Source organism: Arachis hypogaea, chromosome 16 (genome assembly GCF_003086295.3).
Source record: "Arachis hypogaea cultivar Tifrunner chromosome 16, arahy.Tifrunner.gnm2.J5K5, whole genome shotgun sequence".
Lineage (NCBI taxonomy): Eukaryota > Viridiplantae > Streptophyta > Magnoliopsida > Fabales > Fabaceae > Arachis > Arachis hypogaea.
The window spans coordinates 6,832,225-6,855,532 of record NC_092051.1 but is presented as its reverse complement, the minus strand read 5'-3'; the positions used below and the strand labels follow the sequence as shown (position 1 = coordinate 6,855,532).

Here is a 23,308-nt window from a genome sequence, read left to right as displayed (position 1 = left end):
ATATCTTCGTGGATATTTCATATTTGGAGAAACCGTTGATGCAAGCTTGTGTAATCATGCAACTTTAACTTACCAACCTTGGTTGGAAGTATAAATGTAAAAAGTTTTGTGATTGACACACCCGAAAAGGAAGGAATAAAATAAGAATCTGAAACATGTTTTCCTAGAATGAGTCCCGTGACACATGGGAGAATGAGAGCACTGAAATCGTAGAGGCGCGCAATTGTATTGTTCCGTCTCACATGGCAAGCACAGAGAAACAGCAGCAACTGTAAAATGAAGGCCTTTATTAGAATTTAGATTTAGATCTCAGCCTAAACCCCCAACGGCTAGTTTTCACTTGCCCTCTCCTCTCTTCCATTATTCATTCACTTAATATTAATCATTGCGTTACCTGTCTTCCCTTTTTCCATTCCCACAACGGTCCATAATCCCTTCCACATAAAACCATCAACTTTTTCTTTTGATTCTACACAACACACTCCATTTTCAATTCTAATTCTGATGGACACTGCTACTGCTGATGCTGATGCTAAGGTTCAACACGTCACCAAGAAATCTTCCGATGAGCTTCTTAGGAAGTTTGCTGAGCTGGGTTCAGAGGAAACAACCCGCAAGAAACACTTGAGTCTCACCATTAGCCTCAAGAAGCCCAGGGGATTCCGGAGGGATGATCACTGTGACAGCCCTTCCGGCAGTGCTGCCGCTGTCGTCGAGAGGAGATCACTTCTGCCTCCCGGTGTCAGCCGCAGGACGGCGTTGCTCCGCCCACTCCGGGCTAGAGATATCAGGAACAGGTCACTCTTGGGAACCATTCAAAAGGTTAGTCACTCTTTGTCCTAAAATTGAAGCTTCAACAATCAACACTAACAAATTAGACTACTAACCATTCAATGTTGCAGACATGGCGCACAACTGTGCAAGGAGCTTCCAGAGTTTTCATCGAGAAGCACTATCATCGCCATAAGCGTTTGATCAATGACATTGTTTAGGCCCATCCTATGTTATATATGTATATTGATTGCACTGTTAGTTTAATTCACTTTATTCATGTTGCTTTCTTGTTACTTTGTTGTTCTGTTCTATTCTTTCATCTTAGCTTAATAAACTTTAATTCTTTCATCCATTCCCTTCTCTGCTCCAGTTTCTTGTCTTGCCATAGAAAAAGTAGTGTATGTTTTGCCTTATCAAGTTCAAGGTTAAAACATGATCAGATTTTCTAGTGTGGAATTGAAAGTGAACTTGCATGCAATGTGGTAGAAACCTCAAATCTCTAGTGTTATCATGATGCATACAAGTCCTAAACCTCCTAATAGCTCAGAACAAATGAAATTATTGAGATCAAAATGAATTATTACAACCTTTTTCATTTTCTGTAAAAGAAGAAAAGCAATGATAAACTGAATAATGGAATGCAATAATTCAGAAAAGGCCATTTCAGAAGCCAAGTGCCAACATGTGTTTAAGACTTTAATGTGACTTTGCCCTTCCATACACAATTATATTGAACGTGTCTCCTTGCCGTCTCTCTTTTTTTTCAACAAAAAATATAAATAATTTTAGGTTGAGACAAGAGGCTAAAATTTAAGAAAATAATTCTTATAAGAAGACAAGGGCATCAAAACAGATTAAATTTGTGAAGTATCTAGTTGTCTTTAAAAAGTAACTATTCACTACTCTTAGTTGTAGAATTGTGCAGAGCAAATTAGGTTTGTTCTGCTGCCTATTTGGACTGTTGTATTTTGCTTTGTCTTGAATTGTGTAACTCTTTTTCGTTCCAAAAAAGTAAAGTTCTTTTTCTTTGGTTCAAGGTTCAACCAGAAGAAGAATTTTAAAATAAAAATAGTCACAGTAATGCATACACCAACCACTCAATTCTCAAGTTTCAAGTGCATAGATTTGGACTAAAAGGTTAAAAATAACATGCTGTAAAGTAAAAGGCATGTTAAAGCATCATAGGCCCCAATGAAGAATCCAAAACAAAGTGAGCATTGATTACCTAGGTTTGGTGTCCACTTTGAAATACTCAACAAACACACTCATCCAAAAGGTCTTGTGGAAATGCAACAAACAAGGTGCCAACAAACAGTATATATAGTATCTTCTTAAATGGTACAAGTACTACAATAATTGCTCTGTACACAGTTCCTACTTCCTAGTACTCTTTTGTTCATGGTCCATGGATTTAGTGTAAAGTAAAAGATAAAGTCACGTCTCAGTCACTCTTTCTAGTGCAGGGGTTTGGAAGAATCATTTTCTTCTAAAACATATTATAACTAGAACCAGTGATTGCATCATGTGTGAGTTAAGCAGTACATCTTGTGATCTCTTCCTCCCTCTTTACCAGTTCCCACTTTGCAACAAGATTTTCATTTAAGATGTTTTTTTCCCTGACATTGATTGAAAAGGATAGACATTAATTGAGAAAAGATAAGCATTGATTGAAAAGGATGGACCCTCTGAATGCAAAAATATTTGGTCGTTGCTGCTGTTGATTAGAGAAACAGCATAGTTTGTGGAAGCTTAATTATTGCAGGCACTGCCATATACATTGTACACCAGCATAATTTTAAAACTCTGGTGGAAGTGGAACACACAAGTAATAATTTTGATGTGAAATTGGCATGTTATGTGTTGGTAGGATATGATAGAGCTAAAAAGATTGGACAAGAATTAACAATAGCCTTCTTTCCTTGCAGAGAATAATAAATCAAGCACATCACACTATGTTAATCAGAATACCTTATATAAAGAATTGTTGATTCAACCAAACCAAACAAGTAACAATACACAGCTCTTCTACACAAAATGGAGAGGGAAAATATTGAATGTTACATGTCTTACTAGCCATCATGCTCTTTATCCCAACATATAAAGAAAAGGGAAACTCAAAAGAAAGAAGATGATAAAAAGAAAATGGTAGAGAATAGAAAATAAAAAAGTTCCTCAACCACTTGATGATATTTCTTTAGTACAAAGTATATATATTGCAGTTCCACTGGTCCACCTCCACCTCTTGCTCTCCATGCTTTAGAAACATTTTCTGTGAACGATTGATGGCCCGGATTCATCGTATTCTGCCTTTGCAATCCACATCTGCAAATGGAAAAGGAAAATTGAAATATAAAAAATATTCAGAAAGGATGACATGGAATTATGCCCCAAAAGCACAAGGAAAATATAAAACATAAAACATAAAACATTCTTTATAACTCTGATTTTTTTTATCTCTAAGTATTCTGTTAGTTGTATGGTTTTCTTGAAACAAAGTCTATTGAATGATTTGCTCTATGTAACTATGGTGATGCATTATTTTTACCTGTTGGAATGTGCTAAGGGATGCCAAAATGGAGCCTCCAATCCAAACACTGTACTTCCTCTCTGGTGGTGCTACAACCTTAATTTTCATGCTACTCGGTGCCAATGCTGTAATCTCCTTGCTCATCCTGTCAGCAATGCCTGGGAACATAGTGGAACCACCACTCAAGACAATGTTACCATAGAGATCCTTCCTAATATCAACATCACACTTCATGATCGAATTATATGTGGTTTCATGGATTCCAGGAGATTCCATCCCGATCATGGATGGCTGGAAGAGAACTTCAGGGCATCGGAATCTTTCAGCTCCTATTGTGATAACCTGTCCATCTGGTAGCTCATAGCTCTTCTCAACAGCTGAGCTAGTCTTCGCAGTTTCTAGCTCTTGCTCATAATCAAGAGCAATATAAGCTAGCTTCTCCTTCATGTCTCTCACAATTTCACGCTCAGCTGATGTCGTGAAAGAGTATCCACGCTCAGTCAAGATCTTCATCAAGGCATCGGTGAGATCACGCCCTGCAAGATCCAAACGCAAGATTGCATGCGGAAGAGCATAACCTTCGTAGATAGGAACTGTGTGACTGACACCGTCTCCAGAGTCCAAGACAATACCTGCATAAAACAGAACAAAACAACATCAAATCCCTTTCAATGCCAACACATACCTTATTACCATTAAAGAGAAAGCTAATCCTTCAAATCACATACATCATTCAAGAAACAATCCCTTCACTCATTATAAAATAAACATAAAGTTTGAACTGTGACATCTTCAAGCATACCTCCCTATAAGGCTATAACAAAAACTAAGACCACAACAATATACATACTCATGTTCATGTCCCATAAATTCTGTGCGGAAGTATCAAAATATCAGATTTTAAGAAGATCTACACATGCATGATGCATCATCATCATATACTGACACTAAACAGAGGAAATTTGACACTGAAGATTGATTACCGGTTGTACGGCCACTGGCATAAAGGGAGAGAACGGCCTGGATGGCAACATACATAGCAGGAGTGTTGAAGGTCTCAAACATGATTTGTGTCATCTTCTCACGATTGGCCTTTGGGTTGAGGGGTGCTTCAGTGAGAAGCACAGGGTGCTCTTCAGGAGCCACACGAAGCTCGTTGTAGAAGGTGTGATGCCAGATCTTCTCCATGTCATCCCAGTTGCTCACAATTCCATGCTCAATTGGGTATTTGAGAGTCAAGATACCTCTCTTGGATTGAGCCTCATCACCAACATATGCATCCTTTTGTCCCATCCCAACCATCACACCCGTGTGGCGCGGACGACCAACAATGCTAGGGAACACAGCTCTTGGAGCATCATCACCAGCAAAACCAGCCTACCAACACAAATCTCAGACATCTTAAGACTACATACCAGTCACCAGATTATGCTATATACCCTTAATTGCATGTTTTGAGTAATCTTGGTAACACTATCATCTTAACTTATACTAAATATATGAAATATTACAACAACAATAACAATAAAGCCTTTTCCCAATACATGATAATCCAGATTAACAAGACAAAATGGTAAAGTTTATGATTTGGAAAAGACTCAAGCTTGATCCATACATACCTTGACCATGCCAGTTCCATTATCACAAACAAGGGGTTGAATATCCTCAGCATCTGCCATTTTTGTTTATTGATTGCTGCAAAAAGACACCAAATTTGCAGAAAATAAGACACTATGAAAAAGATTAACCAAATTATGTCCCTGATCATGAAAACTACTATGACACTAAGTAACCAACCAGTGCATGGATTAATAATACATCAGAACAAGCGAACAAGAAAAATAAAATGAAATTATGTTTGTAATTGAAAGGGGAAAAAAGTACTAAATGAACTCACCTAGGAAGAATAAAACACAAGAATTAAGGTTAAACGGGGAATGTGTGTGTTTGTGTTTGGATTGAAAACGATGAAACAAGTGTGAGAGAGAGAGAGAGAAAATAAAAAAGGCTTATGCGTGATTCTCTCACAAAGCTAAAGGGTAGTACCCGCCCTTATATATGGTTTTCAAAAAGAGGAAATGAGTCTCTGGCAAATGAAATTCGTTTGAAATGAACATCAAATTCCATGTCGCGTAATCTTGGCCGTCTGTTTCGAATATCTCATCCACGGGCCACATTTATTGTTGGAAATAGCTGGCACTTATATCCTTTTCTTAGAATGTATGTGTTTGCATGAAGTGAATCTTATTTTTCAGAACACTTAAAATTTTCAAATATAAAATACTGCATTTAGATATTTAATTGAAGAGTAAAGTTATGTTTTTGTCCCAACGTTTGGGGTAAATCCTATTTGTGTCTCTAATGTTTAAATCATTTTATTTGTATTCTTAATATTTGTAAAAGTGATTCAATGTTATCCTGCCGTTACACATTATGAAGCGCTTTAGTTTGAGTTTTAAAAATCTCTTCTTGGAGTTAAAATACAAATGTCTGGGATAGAATCGATGATCTACTCCGAAAAATAGCTCATCAAATGTTGATAGTAGGATAACATTAAATTACTTTTATAAACGTTAAGGATACAAATATGACGATTTAAACGTTAGGGATACAAATAGGACTTATCCCAAACGTTTGGGACAAAAACAATACTTTACTCTTAATTGAAATATTCCATCATTTTTCTCTAAATTTAAATATGAATCTTTTTATTTAAAGACTTTGAAGTCTAAATAATTTGGTCATTTTCATTTTCATTTTAATAAAAGTAAAAATAAACATAAAAAAAAATTATCTGGTTTAACATTGTAGAAGTATTTTTTTAATGAAAATATCTCTAAAAATTGCAATATTAGAAACGATATTTTCTTATATCCAACTTTTTTTTCTTTAAGTGTTTAAAATAGTTCCAAAGGAAAACAAGGGATTTTCATTTTCGTTTATGTCATGAACAGTGTGTTGATTCTCTCATGGAATTTGTAACTATTATTGGGTTAATATATTCTCACATATTTACAACTGCATTTATTTTATGTCTGGTATTTATTAAATTAATACATTTATTCTTTTAAATTAACACTAAAACTACATTTTAGAAATAGACTAATTAAATATATTTTTATTGTTTTTTACGCTTAAAAACACATTTTAACAAATTAATCATATTTTTTAAAATACAAAAATAACTGTTTTAAAAAAAAAAGATAAAAATATTTTCACAAATTAATCGGTCCTAGCTTGCCTATATGGCTTTCTTTCTTTGCTTTTTTGGTACATTGAATGTATATGAATTTAAAGCAAGTTTTCATTATTTAACATATGAGGAAACGAAAACGAATCCATGAATAACTAATTTCTTATTACATTATTGGAAGGATGAAGACAATGTCTTTAATTAGGCGTGTCTCTATATAGACTATAGTTTTATTAAATTGAATACATATAAAAGGCATTAATATTCTCAACATTTCAAGAGATAGCACTTTTACTAAGAAATTCTGTATAATCCAAATCAGATTATACAGATTCTTACATTAGAAAAAACTAAATGTTCATTCCTTTCTTTTCTTTTTTACATATATATCATCTTGTCACAATTTATTCATTACATTCAAGTAACACAAATATATATGGGAAAAAGAAAAAGAAAAAGAAAAAGGAAAAGAAAAAGTCCCAGTACCAGCACAAATATAAACATAAAACATTATACAGTAAAGTGAGCTGGACATAATGATCATATGATTAAAAAGTTACAAATGGGCTCAAGTTTTTTTTCGGAATTTATATATAAAAATAATAATTAAAAATTATTAAATAGTTTATTATATTTAATAAAATTATTTAATATAACGTACGTCTATATTATGTATTTATTATTTTTATATAAAAATATTTTTATGTGACTAGTAATTTAAATAATTTGTTCCTGTAATTTTTGAAATGAACTTTACAGCGGTGAATGGTGATGAACGGAGTGGGAGTAATGATACATGGGACGGTGCAAAAAGCGATGGAAGTGGGCCCAACAACTCAGCAAGTCTGTTTGCAACTGTCCATAGATCATGTCGGGTGTGCTTGCTTGTGTGATATCGCATCCACTCAACGCTTTGGTGTTCCCCGTCGCTACGATTGGATCCTTCCATTGACCGATTGAATCTGATGGTTGTTACAAGTTCCCGCGGCGATAAGTGAAGACGTGCAGTGTATAACTGCCAACTAGACAGACAACGTGGTATCCCGTTTCGGACAATCCTCGATCACCGTTGACAACTTTTTCTGATTTTACTTTCTACCTTTTTATTTTATTTTCGAATGTATTTCTATTTGAGTAATAATTTAGAGAAACTACGTTTGGTAGGTAGAGGAAAGCCGAAGAGACCATTTTAGTAGATAGAAATTGAGAGACATAAATTAAATTAAATTTTTATATTATATTTGATATGAAATATATTAGATTAAATTATGTGTTAGCATCATATTTAAGAATTTAATTTTAATGTATTGATAATTGTGTAATTATATTTTTTTTGGATAATTATTTACATAATAAATTATTTTACACATACAATATATCAACCTGATCAACTCGAACCTTAAGACCACGGCGACCATCCAGCTTATGGAAGGGTAGTCCAACCAGCCAAGGTGACACTCCCAAGAGATGATTGCCGATTTAATAGAAGCAAACCATTCGTGAGCGTAGGCGAAGACACAAACCGAATAATCCAAGAATTGCGTCACCGGATATAGTTTATAGCAAGCAGAGTCGCTACCAACAAACGCTACTAGTTAGAACACATCGATAAAGTGATTTTTTAAATTACTTCCCATAGAGAATATAGATCAAGAACTCCGAACCACGATCGCAGAAGGAGTAGGAACCGTAACAGATCTTAAAAATTTGATCCCGTCGAAATGACCGCAGCCAGAAAAACTTCAAACGGCTTACCGAGAGATCTAAACGGTCCACCAAAAAGATCCAATTCATTTTTACATGATAATTAATAACTGTTAAATGATAATTTACTCAAATTTATCAAATTATTTAATAATTATTAACTATCAAATTCACATAAAAACAATTGCATGTAAATTTTCACCTATATCCAAAATATAAACTTAACAAAAGTTTATCTTTAGTGACTTTGTACTAAAATCGTTTGGTAGACTAGTATAATATTTATTCAAATTAATTGTTGTAATATTAATTTCTTAGAATTACTTTATTATTTATACTATGTATTAAAATTAAATTCCCTATATATTTAAAATAAGTTGATTTTATTATTATCCAAAATGATTATATAAAAATTACTTTTTGCTAATCTAAACCAAATGCAGATCACTCTTCGAAGGCAATACATTGAAGTTTTGCTAATTAATATCCTAAAAACATTAGTTAATGATACTGAATAAATAAACTTTTATTAAAAGTATAAAATCAATGTTGGTTTTCAAAATTTGTATGTATTCAACGCATTGAAAAATCAAAAGTTTTTATTTTATTGACTATTGAGTATACTCTTAAGCACTTAATAAATTTTATATTGGTCAGATTGTATATAAAAAAAATTAAATAAAAAAGTAGTTTTTACTTTTAAAATATTACACATATTATTATTTAATAAGGTAAAACTATAAATTTATTATTTTCTAAAATACCATTTTACATTTTAAAATTAAAAGATTGATTTGTCTTCTGATTTTATTAAAAATTAATTCTTATGTAATATTTTAGTTGAATCAGCTAACAAATAAGGGGCAGTTATGCTAATTAAAAAGAGTAATTTTGATGTTTTTAATATATTTGAATACATTAAAAATATATTAGAAATATAAAAATTTAAAGTCTTATATATTTGATTTGTGTTTTATGTTTTTTTGTTATTTTTAAAATTGTATGAGAATATATAAAATAATTTTATACGTGTATTTAATTACGTAATGTCACATAACTAAAAATAATTATTTTTCACATTGACCACGTAAATGGTCATCAAAAAAATAGATATGATTGCACAACTATATAAAATATTTTATACTATCAATGCATCAAAATTAAAATATGTGTTTATTATGATCTTTTTTAATTTTAAAAACTATTTTATTAAATATAATTACAGTATTTTTGCTCAATGAAAATCATTTTTAATTTGCATGCTACAACTTTTTAAACTATTTTCAAACGGTAAAAATTTTAGAGTAAACCCCTAACCCTCTTCTTAACAATGTTACAAATTCTCATTTTGTTCCTCGTCGATTGAAAAATAACATTGCAGTCTTTTACGATTAATTCCGTCATGTATTATACTCCTTCTATTAATATCTTCGTTTAGATCTAACGGATCTTATCTACGTATATCGCTAATTCAATATGTGTCAAGCAACCATTTAAAGAGACAAATCACCTGGTGATGAGTTAGTAGAACACTACCAATTTGCACATCTCAAAACGCTTTACTTCTTTTTTATTTCTTTTTCTTTCATTGGTTGTTCATCCCATCACAATCACACCTCTTCACTCCACCCTAACTGCCACTACCTCACTTCGTCACCTCCATCATCATCTAACATTTGTTATTGCACCTCACTAATATCTTTTAATGTTACCACAAACTTATCCCCTCTTCCTCCATCATTTTCTTTCACCATACCTTTCTCACTCCACCTTTATTATGTCTAATTCTGTCTTTCACTCTTTATTCTCATTGACGATATCACAATTTCTTAACTTTAACAATAACAAAATCATCCAGTGCAACATTAAATTTTTTTAAACAAACTAAAATATAGATCCAAAATTAATAAAATTAAAAAAATTATAAAAAATAAGAGAGACAAATGGGAGAGGAAAAAAAAGAGAGAAGAGACTGCAAAAATTAAGCGGAGTGAAATATGAATCTTAGAGTATATTGTATTGTTGTAAGAATGAGTGAGACTATGAGAATAGGTCGAGGACAAAATTGAGAATTAGAAACAGAAATAGACATGGTAAAAATAAAAATAAGGTAAATGGTGATAATAAAGTGAGAGATTGAGGGGTATAGTTTGAGAGAAATGAAGATAATAGAGTCGTGTTGATGGTGATAGCAGTGTTTAAGATAGTAATAAAGTACACTAATAAAAGAAAAAATAAAAAATAAAACAACAGTATTTTGAATTAACAATACATGTAGACAAGATCTGTTAGTTTTAAACAAAAATATTAACATAAAAACATAATATCTAATAGAATTAATAGTAAAAAATCACAATATCATTTTTCAATCACTGAAAAACAGAATAAAAATTTGTAAAATAATTAGAAGCAGATTGAGATTTTACTCAAAATTTTAGGAACCAAATATTAGTTAAATCCTTTAAATAAATAAGCTTGCATTGCAGCTTAATTATGTTGTTTAAAAAAAGAATGCAAAATTTAAACCTAACACGTTTGCAAAATATTGAGTGTTAATTAGACATCCCCGAACCCCTTCTTTTGTTGAAGGGTTACTGGGTTCGTTTGCCCCTTTGAAAGCATCATCGTTCATTGCTTTCAAGATCGATTTGCACCATCACCACCATCACCACCACCACCACGAAAACAATGAACATCGGTGCCATGAAAGCCTCACTCTTGAGCTCTAACACCAACAATCTCCATTTCTCTCTTCGGGCTGCACTCTTTCATTCCACTCCCTTCTTGGAACGCAAACGGCGTAATTCCTGGGATTCTGTTAGTTTCCCTTTTTCTTCGCTTAGTCATACTCTTTCATTCGCCATTAGAATTCCAATTTACTCTCTTTTAATTTTCGCTTGTTTCTGATTCTCTATCAACTTACAAAGCAAAATGTTTTTTTATGATAATGATCCTGGAGTTTTAAGATTTTGCAATCTACACGGTTGATTTAAAAATGTTAAAGTGTTTGTTTGTGTTTTAAGATTAAGAAATGTGGTGTTGAATTTTGCTGTTTAGGCCTTTTCTATTTAGGGGGTGAAAGCATTGCTTAATTGTTATATTGCAGAAATGCAACCATTACTCGAGAAGGTTTAGGAAGATGCATGGAAAGCAAAGAATAATTCGCAGTATGAATGATTATGCAGAGTTCCTATTTCAGGTTCGTGATGCTTGTCATGCTTGCACAATTTTTCAATGCACGGATAACAAACTTATCTTGATATTCTCTTATTCATCTCTGTGTCCATTTGTATGTGCTTTTCTCATTCTTCACAACAAATTGAGACAGATGGTCAATTTTGGAACCGGATAACTCGATCATATGGTTTTCAACAAGACTCTTGATCGTTTATTCATTTTAATCTTGCTGCAGTTATTCATTTCTATTTGCATTTCTTTGGACTTTGATTTTATTGTGTTTTATGTTTGTTATTTTGACTGAATTTAATTATCCAAGGGTGCTAACACCCCTACTTTCTCACTTTACCAACTTGTGTACTTTAGAGGAGTTTCCATCCTAGAAATAATACTTATGAAGGGTAACTGGAACAATTTATACAATACCCATCGTTTCCCTTCACATTTGTTCCATTCTAGGTTATATTTCTTCAATGAAATTTCTATCAGAATGAACATGATTTCTGACATTCTTAAGTTCTGGCAATACGATTGTGACTTAAGTTTTTATGTATGTATCCTTTTATCTCCTTTAACTGTTATAATGTTCAAAATGCTGTGAAATGATGAGATGGCCTCTGTTTATACACATTAATTATGGAACTCTTTACTAAAGTTGGCACTTCAGATTTTAGGGTTATTTGAATGACCTTTCATGCTCTCAGCTCTCCTCCCCATCTTATCTTTACTAGTACCTTTTATCATTCACCTACTTAGGTCTTCTCTGTATGAACTGTGTTGGTCATAGATACTGTCTAGGAGGTCCCTTTGCTTCTAATCTTCCATGATTATCATTAGTATCTCTTACAATGTTGCATCTAAAGTGGTTATGGTTGCTTTCTTTTCTGTATGGTTTAGAGGTGGAAGCAAGATATTGATGATGAGGATGATCCATCTTCAAGTGGGGGGCCGTCATGGTTTAGAAAGCAATATACTGCTGGAGCCTCTGGAAAGCACAGGAATAACGGTCAAGGAAGTCATCGATACAGAAGTAAGGGTGTCTGAAATACTTATGGTGTCATAGAATATTCCATATGTATCATATAGTTGTACGCTGATTCCTTCTGTGGAAATTTTTCTAATCAAATCTGGTCCGGGAAACTTACTGTCTGCCCAAGTAGAATTTTGAGAGATTAAAGAGCCAGAGACCATGAATTAATTTGATTTGATGATTTGATCTATCATCATAAGCTTTCTTAAATGAGGACCGAATTTCAGCATTTCTGTTTTTACTTTTAATATAAAATATAACATTCCAGATGGGATATAAAGCATATTGTGGAGTCATTACTAAATGCAGTCAAATTTGATTTCTTTAGGAGATCCATTCTTTTGTGAAGATGATTTCGATATTGAAACCATTTTCCGCTCTACCTTTGGTGGGAATAGATACCACTACTGGTCCTTCATCAATGAGGAAAATCCTCAGTGGAGGAGGTCTGCACGCTTTTCTAATTATGAGAAATCTTGGAGCTGGAGACATCGGAGTGAAAGCGATTATGACTCTGCATCCGAGTCTGATAGTTTACATTCAGATTTAACTACAGATAGATTAGCCCTTGGATTGAGTCCTTCTGGTCCTCTGAAACTTGAAGAAGTGAAAAATGCGTAGGTTCTTAATTCTTCTTCTGTCCCTTTCCCTTCACCAAAATGCTAGGTGGCCAAAGTTACTTTATTTTTTTTTTTTTTACTTATGATATTACCATTTTTGTCGTCAGGTATCGCGTATGTGCTCTAAAGTGGCATCCAGATCGTCATCAAGGCTCTTCCAAGGTGTTGCCAAGCTCTAACAACTGATTATATTCCCCACTCCTTCCTTGTTCTTTTCCTTACTCCAGATTTTCTATCAAATTTCATGATCTATTTTACATTCTGTATATTGGTAGGGTATAGCAGAGGAGAAATTCAAGCTCTGCAGTGCAGCTTATCAGTCTTTATGTGATAAGCTGGCCTTGGATTAAGGATGCTCCTCATGTATGTATTTCCTTTTCTAGAATTTTCCATTCTCTCTGTTCACCTCATGTAACATTTGTTTTCTTTTGATAAATTTCTTGTATTTTCAAATGTTAGGCAGAGAAGCTTAAATCCCTAGGACTTGAGTGGTCAACAGTGAGGCCTTTCTCCAAGAGAGCTGGTGTATGTTTGACCATGCTAATTTAACACAAGGAGCTTCCTTTCACTGTATCTCTTGTTTGTTGATTAATTTTATTAGATAATAGTGGAAATAATGTGTATGCTATTTCACAATTACAAATGTATCATTAATAATATTAACAATTTTTTTCTCGGATGTATTTAAGTTATATTTGTTGTACTACATTAAGCAGCATATTATTCTCAAAATCTCCTAACGGTTACATCCCTTTGTTGATCGATATGCTTTCTTCGTTTAAGAAGGGGACATCCAATTGTGGCTTGGAGCAAAAGCGAATATTCTTTTATTAACAATTTAATGTGTTCTACTCTGTCTTTCACTTATTAACAGAGAATATTTTTGTGGGGGGAAAGAAAAAATAATTTAAAGAAAGTCAAATCCTACAAAATGAGGGAGGGATTATGGTTGAAAGAGAAACTTCTAAAAACTTTTTTTTTTGGGTTTAATTGATAACCACATTTGAATATTCAGGCTTATTTTTTTTACTTTGATTGATCCGATACTAACAAATTCATTGATTAGAACTAACTTGAGTTGGTCGAGTGACTAATTTATTTGTCAGTTCAACTAGTTAGAATTCGAATCTTGCTTGAGTTGGTCGAGTAACTAATTTATTCGTCAGTTCAACTAGTTGTTAGAATTCGAATCTTGCTTTGTGTATGTAATGATTCGATAGTGCAACTAACTATTCCTTCAACCAACCGTTGGTTTGGGGGTTATGGTTATATTGTTAACCCTTCAATAAAATTAAATAATTACAAAATTTATCCGAAATTTGGGATTGGCGTGAGTGTAGCAGATGAGAAAAGGCTTTGGTATGTATGAAGCATGAAGTAGTAGCAGGAGAAGAAGAACATTGAATGGTGTGGGTTCCAAAATAGAACCTTTGATCCTTTGAGAGAAGCAGAAGAATGCTGAAAGCTATTCAGATACGTGGGTGTGTTACCCTCCGTTGTTGGAGCCTCAAACAATCCCTTTCCTTCATTTCTATTTCATCTTCTTTCAATTCCAAACCCTTTTCCTCATTCTCCCCAATCCCATACCCTTCCATCGATTCTTCCACGCCCCGACCTCGCAGGCTTCGATTCACTCCCTTTCACGCTTCATCATCACCACCACCCCCACCACTACTTCATTCTGCTGTGAGTTTTCTCTCTCGCTTTTTTTTTTTACCCTTTCCTAATGCTAAAGATTCTGTCAATTTAAATTTCAAAGATTGGATCTTTTGAGAGAATTGGGATGAGGGGTTGATAGGTGCAGAGCTGATTTTATAATATTCCATTTCGCATTTGTACAAGATATGTTGTTGTTGCAACTAGTCACAAGTATTAAGATCTTATGCGAGAGCATGTATCTACATAGTTCATAATTGATTTAGCTTTGTCGCATAACAACTTAGGGTGTTCGAAACATCAAGTTCTGTCAGTGGTGTGGTGGTCCAACAAAGCATGATATACCTGATGGAGAAGAAAAATTGAGAGCCATTTGTACACTTTGTGGGAAGATTGCTTATCAGAATCCAAAAATGGTACCTACCTGAATTAGCTTATCAGCTTCCTTTTGATGTCACTTACTATAAGCTTTAGGATTTATTTTGGAGGCGATGTGATGTGTTGATGGAGGTTAAGATATATACATATAGCATGCCTTATTGCTTTAATGAATTCTCTGACTGATGTCCAGAAAAGAATTATTTAATACACACGGGCACGTATTCCATTCATTGCGTTCATAAAAAAAGCAAAACACTAATTACTTGCTTATGAATGTGACGTAATTTTTGGCTGGCGAAGTAGGTAGTCGGTTGCCTCATCGATCATGATAACAAGGTCCTTCTTTGCAAGAGGAATATTCAACCATCTCATGGCCTTTGGTAGGAATGGAATTTTTGAACAGTCTATTTACATTGATTCTGATCTCATTCATATTACATGATTTTCCCCAGAACCATGTATGTATGTTAAAGATGCTAATGCATTCACTGTAAGCATGAAGCTTTTTCCTTATCTCATAGGAGCTATGTTAATTCAATTCCATATTTTGGTGTCAATAAGGACGCTTCCTGCTGGTTATTTGGAAATTGGAGAATCAGCTGTGGAAGGTGCTATAAGGGAAACGAGGGAAGAAGCAAACGCTGATGTGGAAGTTATTTCTCCGTTTGCTCAATTGGATATTCCTTTAATCGGTCAAGTGAGACAGAAGCTTTGATTTATCTCCTTATTTATTTATTTATGGATATTCACTTTTCTAGTTTAAGAATTTGATAATGATTATGGCATGTTTGAGGCAGACTTATATGATATTCTTAGCAAAACTGAAGACACCCCACTTTTCACCGGGTCCAGAATCATCAGAATGCCAACTATTTCCGGTTGATGAAATACCTATCAATTCTCTATCCTTTTCATCAATGGTGGTTACCTTAAGTTTGGTATGATTCACATATTTCTAGACTTGGGCTGCTTTTACTTTCATTTTTTATTCTTTTGGTCTTTGCACACTCATACTGTGCATCTCATGTTGTTCGTGGGTCGTGGCTGCAGTATGTTGAGGATGTTAAGGCTGGAAAACCTAAATTCCATTATGGCATCATCAACAAAAGGTATTTTCTTCCCAAATACACTATGTTTCCTTCAGAATCTTATGCATCATTTATTTGAGAGAAGAAAGAATATTATTTTAGAAAGCAATGATAATGTCATTTGGATAAAGTTATGTTGGCCTTCTTAAGTACATGGATCTCAACTAGTTGTGTGGATTGGGTTGTCTCATGATTAGCAAAATTGCACAAAATGAACTAGTCAATCTTTACATGACTTTGCGCTATGCATCGTCATATTTTTTGCAGACACGTGAAATCAGTGAGTTTTCTTTTGAAGATGATCTTGTATGCTTAAGTGTAGTATGTAACTACTGCTCTTTACTTGTTTGGTAGTACAAGGCTTGTGTAAACTGTTTGATGGAATATTTCTGAAATTCTTGATCATGCTGCTTGATTTCAATCCGATGGTTGTTATTAGGCCCGGTACGAGTCCTTCAGATATTCATGCCTATACATTGGATCATCATATGCACTTGTGAGAAGGTAAATTCCCTATGGCATTTCATGTAAACCCTGTATACCATCATATGTATTTTCAGACATTTCTTTACGTATTTTAATTGTTGTCAATAATTAACTCCTAAACACCCAACTAGCATTACATCATTCTTACAAATCTTTCATCATGATTCAGTGATGATACATCCACAGTCTTGCTTTAATCAATCATTTTGTTTGTTGCAGTACATTCTGGATATCTGAAGATTGCAAGTTGAAAAATCTGGTGTTCTTTGTCTCTTGCAGTGGCCCAATACTTTTGTTTTTGTTATGTCAGACAGAACAGAAATTACCCGAATTACTCTCTTAACCCCACCATTGTTATGATGAGCAGCTGTTTCAACGTAAGGAAGAAATGTTGCAGTTCATGATCACTCTTAACTTCGTCAAGGGATGTTCTCAAAATGTGTAGTTGCAATCATGCTCACCCTTAACTAGTACTTTAGAACAAAGATTGACAACTATTGTACCTCTATTGGAATTGTAAACACACATGTTGATTTAGATAAATCAAATTCTTTTCGAAGAATTTCTCTGTACAAAGAAGCCAATTCTTGAAGCTACATTCTTTAGCCTGCATGAATAAGCAAATAATATAATTATGGCTTAATCTTTTGCTAAAGAGAATCTTTTTATAGGCTAGTAACTTAGTACGTTAGGTATGAGAGAGGCTGGTATGGTAAGTTGACCTTAAACTGAAATAAACTTCCTACATCAATTGGCATCTTTAAAGGCCAAAATGAACTCTTCTTGAAGCATACATCGTAATAAGATTGAAAACCATCAGAACCATTGGATTATATACATCAAAGTGAAATCTCAGACGACCGTCGTGAGAAAATATAAATCCAAATTCATCATTTGGTTTTCAACCAAGTTAGAAATAGAAGTAACAAAATCATCAAAGGAAAATTTAAGAGATGGACAAGGCCAATTAGATGCCAGATTAAGAAACCACAGCACAGGGGAAAGGCTACACAAGCCAACTTTTATAGTAAGAGTAGAATAAACTTGCAACTCAATCCCACCGGTGTGGGGCTTTTGCGCACCTCATTGAAAGTCTGAAAAATAAATAAAACATAAATAGAAAAAAGAAATTTTCTTTAGTTTACTTTTGACTTGTGCTTCAATTCATCTGTGATGTTCAGTTCCAGCAAAAACGAAAAAGAAAAACAATGAACTCTCCCTAATCCCAATCACAAAGAAACCCGTTTTTCCAAACACGCCTCCCCCCCCCCCCAAAAATCGAAAGCCTCTACCTTTGTTCGTTACCAGATGAAACAACCCAGCTGATTCAGAATCAGTATCTTTTCCTCCAAACTCCGAAGTTCGGATCTTTATCCGGTTTCGTTTCTGGGACCCGAAGATGGAAGCTCGAGACTCACCACGGAGCTCCATGAACGGCGATTTCGGGTTCGGTACCGGCAGCGATCGAAGGTTCGCGTTTTCGCGGCAAACTTCGTTCCAACAGCAGCAGCAGCCTCATACGCCGATTGCCGTCGATTCGGGGAGACCTTTTTTGTCCCGAACTGATTCCAGCATAGACATTCCCAACCCGGTGCACCGTTACGACAAGCTCACTGGGTCCACGGAAAGATCGTCTTTTCCTTCCTTCGTTTTTGGTGTGTTTAGGAATATTAGGTCTGGTCATAGGTACATGAAGAGACTCTTTTTGATGATCTCTTTGAATGTGGCCTACTCTACTGTTGAGTTGCTCTTTGGCCTCTTCACTGGCCGTGTTGGTAAGATTCTGTGTGAGTTTTTGTGAGATTTTATGATATATGATTTTATGCAGAGCTCAATTTTGTTAAAGTTGGACCCTCGGTTCCTTTATTTTTTTTTTTCAGGTCTGGTGTCTGATGCGTTTCATTTGACTTTTGGATGTGGTCTTTTGACATTTTCTCTATTTGTTATGGCTGCATCAAGGAACAAACCTGATCGAGAATATACTTATGGGTAAATACATCCTTCATTATGTAGTGTGTGAGTATTTTCGTGTGTAAACTGTGAAGTATGTTCTTCACATTGGTAAAGAGCAAAAGGAAAAATAGAAAAACTCTTGGTAGTATCAAACATTCACTTTGTAGAATTAGTAAGGTATGTTTGAATTTGTATGACAAAGTTGTGCATTGTGAAACATTTGAGTGATGTGTTTATCTTTTCATGAACATAGTTATTCTTAATTTTATACCATGAGCTAGTTCTCATATAATGTTAGAGTTGGAGTTTTAAACTATTTTTGGACAACAAAGAGATGGATTTGTTGAAGATGGCTGTGGTTATACTGACATCTGTTGGACTTTGAAGTTTTTCATGGCCATGTGTCTAGGTGTGCCTGTAATGCATCTCATGCACTATTAAAAATTTATCCCATGTGTCTTCTTGTCTGTGCTTGCATCATGCAAGATTATGTATTTGTCCAACAGTTAATTAATGGTGGATTCACTCATAACTGGAACTTTGTCTGTGTGTTACACATTATTTGAACTCTTATTTACTTTCTTGGTTAATAATTTCAAATTTCAAATACCTAATTATGAGCATAACTAATGTGGTGCATTCATTTCAGATATAAAAGGCTAGAAGTTTTGTCTGCATTCACCAATGCCGTAAGTATTCCCCATTTCCATTACTGCTGTCTTATGCAGTTGTTTCCTTTGCATTATAGTTAATTGGTTGCCTGATGCTATCATTAATTTACAGAATGATCCTCATGTAACAAAAGTGATGACCATTTTTCAACAACCTTTTGCCTCCTAATATAGTCTTGTTGAGTTGAGACCCAGTTTAACCCTCACTAATATAAGATGCTAGATAGTTTTGCATGGTAAAAGGAAATATTGTCATATGCACTAACATATTCAATTTTCATTTTCTGCTGCTTGTGTAGACAGCTGTTTCTTTTGTTTATGTCATTCTCCCTAGCAGTTGAAGCACTCCATGCATTCATACAAGATGAATCAGAGCACAAGTAAGTCACACTGCTTGCCTTTTTCTCTGTATCTGGGGACGCTTTTTTTTATTTTTTTTCTCCCTGACGATTTTATGCTGACCATGTTTTGTTTGCAGGCATTACTTAATTGTTTCTGCGGTTACCAATTTAATTGTGAATCTTATCGGTGTGTGGTTCTTTCGGAACTATGCTCGGATTAATCTTGGTTAGTATTTCCTTGAATGTTTAACATTTTCTTGATGTAACCTTTCATCATTTTGTATGGATGTTCATGCATGGATTCCTTTCGAACCTTGAATCTTTATCTGATTCTTCTCGAATCTGTCTTCCAGCTTACAGAAATGCTGAAGATATGAATAACCATTCAGTTTGCCTACATGTTCTTGCAGATTCCATTCGCAGGTAGATATTCTTGCATGTGAAATATAGCAACACAAAATTGTTAATGCTTTTCCTTTCCTCATTATAAATTCAAATCAAGCTTATATACTTCAATGGTTTCTCAGTGCAGGTCTGATATTGGCATCATGGTTATTGTCAATTGGGTAAGTACTGTTTCGTTTTATGTTACTACAATCTTGAGAGGATGGAATGAAAATAAGCATTAAGAGCTTGAGATTTTCCTAATCATAGTACTTGAGATCCTGTAATTTTACTTGTTTTTGTCTCCTTCACAGGGTTCAGAATGCAGAAGTATTGTGTTTGGGACTTGTTGCTGCTGCTGTGTTTACGATTGTTCTTCCACTCTTTAGGGCAACTGGCGGTGTCTTGCTACAAATGGCATCTCCCAGCATTCCGAAAACTGCTTTGAGCAAATGCTTGAGACAGGTTATTACTTTACTTGCGATAAATGTGCTTTGCCCAATGCTCCCATCTGACTTGGGCATATGCATATCCCACATGTTTGTACTTAATACTTCGCAAAGTTATTGTTCTAATCAGCTATAAGGATGTTTGTGTTTTGGTGTTTGGTTGAAATTTGCTCGCTTCAGTCTTGTGTTTGCTTCTCCTTTCGACATGTTGCTTCACGAGTCAATGTTTCGCTTCTAAGAATACTTTATTTTGGTTAGATTACTGCTCAGGAAGATGTTCTGGAAGTCTCCCAGGCGCGTTTTTGGGAATTGGTGCCAGGTCATGTTGTTGGTTCATTGTCAATTCAGGTAATTGATTCGTTGTTCTCTAATGTGTTTTCTTGACAGGATAACTAACTAAATGTAGATACTGAGTTTTAGTGGATGATGGTGACAGGTGAAGAAAGGGATTGATGATCGGCCAATCCTTGAATTTGTGCATGGTCTATACCATGATTTGGGTGTGCAGGACCTCACCGTGCAGACCGATCATACTTGACACTTCTTGTTTTCTTGTCTTCAAATTTTATTTTGCTAATGGTTTATTGCAGAGGATACACATCAAAGTTCATTGTTTGTTTACTGGGGAAGGGATGCAAGTATGATTTTTATTAGGGAATAGTTTATAGTTGATAGTTGATTTTTAGCAGTACTTTATTCCCTGCCAAAGCTAAACAGAAATATATGGATGCAAATTGCAAAATTTTTAGTAATGGTTAACAATGGAAAAAGTAATTGGCGGAACTCATTTAATAACACTTATTTTAACAATATGTACATGAACAAATATTAATGCATAAAGAGTTGCACGAACAAGGTATTGATCATTATAAATAAAGAATTTATGTATATAGTTTAATCACACATTATACACAGAATACTATAGGATAGGAATAAAAGCTAAATCATTTGAAATTATTAGTCTCTCATTTATCAGTTACATTGGGAGTGGCAGCCAACACATTTGCTGCAAATTTATGCCTCATCGTTCTAGACAGTGTCGAGTACTGTGAACTCTTCTTAAGCTGCTCCCAGAAACATTTCCCCTCTCTGTGGAAGTAGCATTTGCATTGCTCACATTCAAGTGTCCAACCTTTGCAGCCTTCACCACAAGCTTCACATGGAGGAGGAGGGTGCTTCCCAGTTTCTTCAACCAATGCAAGCGGGTGAGAGTGTGCATCATATTGGAAAGTGCCTCCAAATTTGACACTACTAAAAGACTTGTCAACTACACAAGAAGGATGAGCACCAAAATCACATTCTTCACAATAGTACCACCATTTCTTTGGAGATATTTTTTCTCTGCAAATGCCACAGTTATTGCATTCTATCAATTTACCTTGACCATAGTAGATTAGATTCAGAACATGTTTGTCACACATGTTCCAAATCTTAGAGGGTAGATTAGCACACCCACAATCAATGGCAAAATCATCACAAACATCACATACAAGCACATATTTTGATGGAGAGTGACAACATTTGCATTCCCTTGCAATGTTTGTCTTCTCTACGGAAAGAGGATGCTTATGGCTTTCATGCTTAACTTTGTCCTCAAGGGTGCCACAACGAACATCAAGGTCGAACTGACACTCGTCGCAGCGATACACGAAGCCATTGCTCAATGATTTGCAGCTATCACACCTATAAATGCCATCATAAGAAGGTGCCTTAGAATGAAGAGTCAAAGGATGAGGATGAAACCGGTGCTGCTTCGTTCTAGGCAAATCAGCACAGCTCTTATGAAGAAGGAAACCACAATTCTCTGAACAAGAATACAATGGTGGTGCAGTGATGGCTTGTACACACCCATCACAGAGTTTATCAGCAAATTCCAAACCCAGTTCCTCTATCAATGTTAACAAATGGTTATGTCCAAAATCAACATTGGATTCTTTGTCCTTATCAAGAGCAAGCGTCTCATCTTCATGATCCTTTTCTTCCTCAGTATCAGACTCAAAATCCTCTTCTTGTTTTGCTGGACACTTCAAATGCATTGGAAATCTGCAATCTGAACAATAATAACCTGCAAATCCTGAACTCATTGTTCCATGACATACACCACAAGTTATGTCATCCCTGAATCCGTAAACACGATTAAGCGAATAGGTGAGCTGCAAAGGATGATGATGGAAATGTTTTATGATGGTATGAGGCAATTCAGCACAGCTGCAATGAACCCAAATCTGGCAAGCAGTGCAAAAGGAGGCCGAGCCCTCGCCAGCCTCGTCTCCACAAGCATAACAAACAAATGGCTGCAAACTATTCAAGGAAATGAAGGCATGAACATGGCCATCATCAGGGTGCCATGTAGAAGCACATGATATGTCAAGATCATAGGTGCAAAGAGAGCAATGGTAGACAAATCCATTGTTGAAGGTTCCTCTGCATGCATCACAAAAGTACCCTGCATCATAAGGTGGAGTTGAAAGGAGTGTGAGAGGGTGTTGAGGGTGCAAGGGATGCTTCAATTTGAGTGGAAGTTCTATGCATGATTTGTGAATAATGTAGTTGCATTCTTTACAAGAATAGGAAGGACCTGAAATCTGGTTCTCACAGGCTGAGCAAGAAACTAGTTTCACCCCATCATCTTCATTCTTGTGATCCTCTTTCAATAGCAATGGGTGCACATGGCTGAAATGCTCAATCTTTTGATCCATGTTTGTTTGATAGTTTCAATAGCAAAATGCACAAGTTTGGAATTCTTTGAACTGAGGGAGACAAGGGATATAAATAAGAGTAGTGTTTTTATTTTTGGTCATTTTCCAAATTCGATTCTTGAGTATTTGGTTACTGTTAATTAGGCATCAAGTTTACTTCACGTGAAGAAAGACA

General features: G+C 34.8%; 6 protein-coding genes and 1 non-coding gene across 10 annotated transcripts; 4 read left to right on the top strand and 3 right to left on the bottom strand.

Annotated features, from left to right (window-relative positions):
• Positions 1–117: 117 nt before the first annotated feature.
• Positions 118–1,126, top strand: LOC112758214 (uncharacterized). Its single transcript, XM_025806824.3, has 2 exons — positions 118–822; positions 903–1,126. The coding sequence occupies exons 1-2, from the start codon at positions 505–507 to the stop codon at positions 990–992; spliced, it is 408 nt and encodes a 135-aa protein (XP_025662609.1). The 5' UTR covers positions 118–504; the 3' UTR covers positions 993–1,126.
• A 1,603-nt stretch (positions 1,127–2,729) lies between these two features.
• On the bottom strand, positions 2,730–5,535 carry LOC112755002 (actin-3). The gene is made up of 5 exons (XM_025802853.3): positions 5,199–5,535; positions 4,921–4,996; positions 4,285–4,678; positions 3,320–3,933; positions 2,730–3,096 (listed from the first exon to the last, which is right to left on the bottom strand). The coding sequence occupies exons 2-5, from the start codon at positions 4,978–4,980 to the stop codon at positions 3,031–3,033; spliced, it is 1,134 nt and encodes a 377-aa protein (XP_025658638.1). The 5' UTR covers positions 4,981–4,996; positions 5,199–5,535; the 3' UTR covers positions 2,730–3,030.
• Positions 5,536–10,691: 5,156 nt separating this feature from the next.
• Positions 10,692–13,731, top strand: LOC112754997 (uncharacterized). 2 transcript variants are annotated; one of them, XM_025802847.3, is made up of 7 exons: positions 10,692–11,015; positions 11,305–11,397; positions 12,273–12,405; positions 12,734–13,022; positions 13,133–13,187; positions 13,301–13,388; positions 13,489–13,731. In XM_025802847.3, exons 1-6 carry the CDS (start codon positions 10,887–10,889, stop codon positions 13,373–13,375), a joined length of 774 nt encoding a protein of 257 aa, XP_025658632.1. In that variant the 5' UTR covers positions 10,692–10,886; the 3' UTR covers positions 13,376–13,388; positions 13,489–13,731. The 2 variants fall into 2 exon arrangements, with proteins under 2 accessions (XP_025658632.1, XP_025658631.1); XM_025802846.3 differs by having other exon boundaries at positions 13,485–13,731.
• Positions 13,732–14,173: 442 nt separating this feature from the next.
• LOC112754995 (nudix hydrolase 23, chloroplastic) lies at positions 14,174–17,198 on the top strand. 3 transcript variants are annotated; one of them, XR_003178865.3, is made up of 8 exons: positions 14,174–14,711; positions 14,969–15,097; positions 15,366–15,442; positions 15,624–15,759; positions 15,860–16,000; positions 16,113–16,171; positions 16,505–16,654; positions 16,856–17,198. XR_003178865.3 is itself a non-coding variant. In XM_025802844.3 (8 exons), exons 1-7 carry the CDS (start codon positions 14,481–14,483, stop codon positions 16,648–16,650), a joined length of 834 nt encoding a protein of 277 aa, XP_025658629.1. In that variant the 5' UTR covers positions 14,174–14,480; the 3' UTR covers positions 16,651–16,654; positions 16,856–17,198. The 3 variants fall into 3 exon arrangements, 2 of the variants coding, with proteins under 2 accessions (XP_025658629.1, XP_025658630.1); XM_025802844.3 differs by having other exon boundaries at positions 16,590–16,654; XM_025802845.3 differs by lacking the exon at positions 14,969–15,097 and having other exon boundaries at positions 14,281–14,711; positions 16,590–16,654.
• A 249-nt stretch (positions 17,199–17,447) lies between these two features.
• LOC112762053 (small nucleolar RNA Z161/Z228) lies at positions 17,448–17,537 on the bottom strand. The gene has a single exon (XR_003182412.1). It is a non-coding gene; the product is annotated as a small nucleolar RNA Z161/Z228 (small nucleolar RNA).
• A 54-nt stretch (positions 17,538–17,591) lies between these two features.
• LOC112754993 (metal tolerance protein C2) lies at positions 17,592–21,244 on the top strand. Its single transcript, XM_025802842.3, has 10 exons — positions 17,592–18,411; positions 18,517–18,625; positions 19,239–19,278; positions 19,564–19,640; positions 19,739–19,827; positions 19,955–20,024; positions 20,129–20,167; positions 20,300–20,450; positions 20,693–20,782; positions 20,871–21,244. The coding sequence occupies exons 1-10, from the start codon at positions 18,036–18,038 to the stop codon at positions 20,970–20,972; spliced, it is 1,143 nt and encodes a 380-aa protein (XP_025658627.1). The 5' UTR covers positions 17,592–18,035; the 3' UTR covers positions 20,973–21,244.
• Positions 21,245–21,277: 33 nt separating this feature from the next.
• Positions 21,278–23,176, bottom strand: LOC112754992 (uncharacterized). Its single transcript, XM_025802841.3, has 2 exons — positions 23,013–23,176; positions 21,278–22,880 (listed from the first exon to the last, which is right to left on the bottom strand). The coding sequence occupies exons 1-2, from the start codon at positions 23,131–23,133 to the stop codon at positions 21,400–21,402; spliced, it is 1,602 nt and encodes a 533-aa protein (XP_025658626.1). The 5' UTR covers positions 23,134–23,176; the 3' UTR covers positions 21,278–21,399.
• Positions 23,177–23,308: the final 132 nt, after the last annotated feature.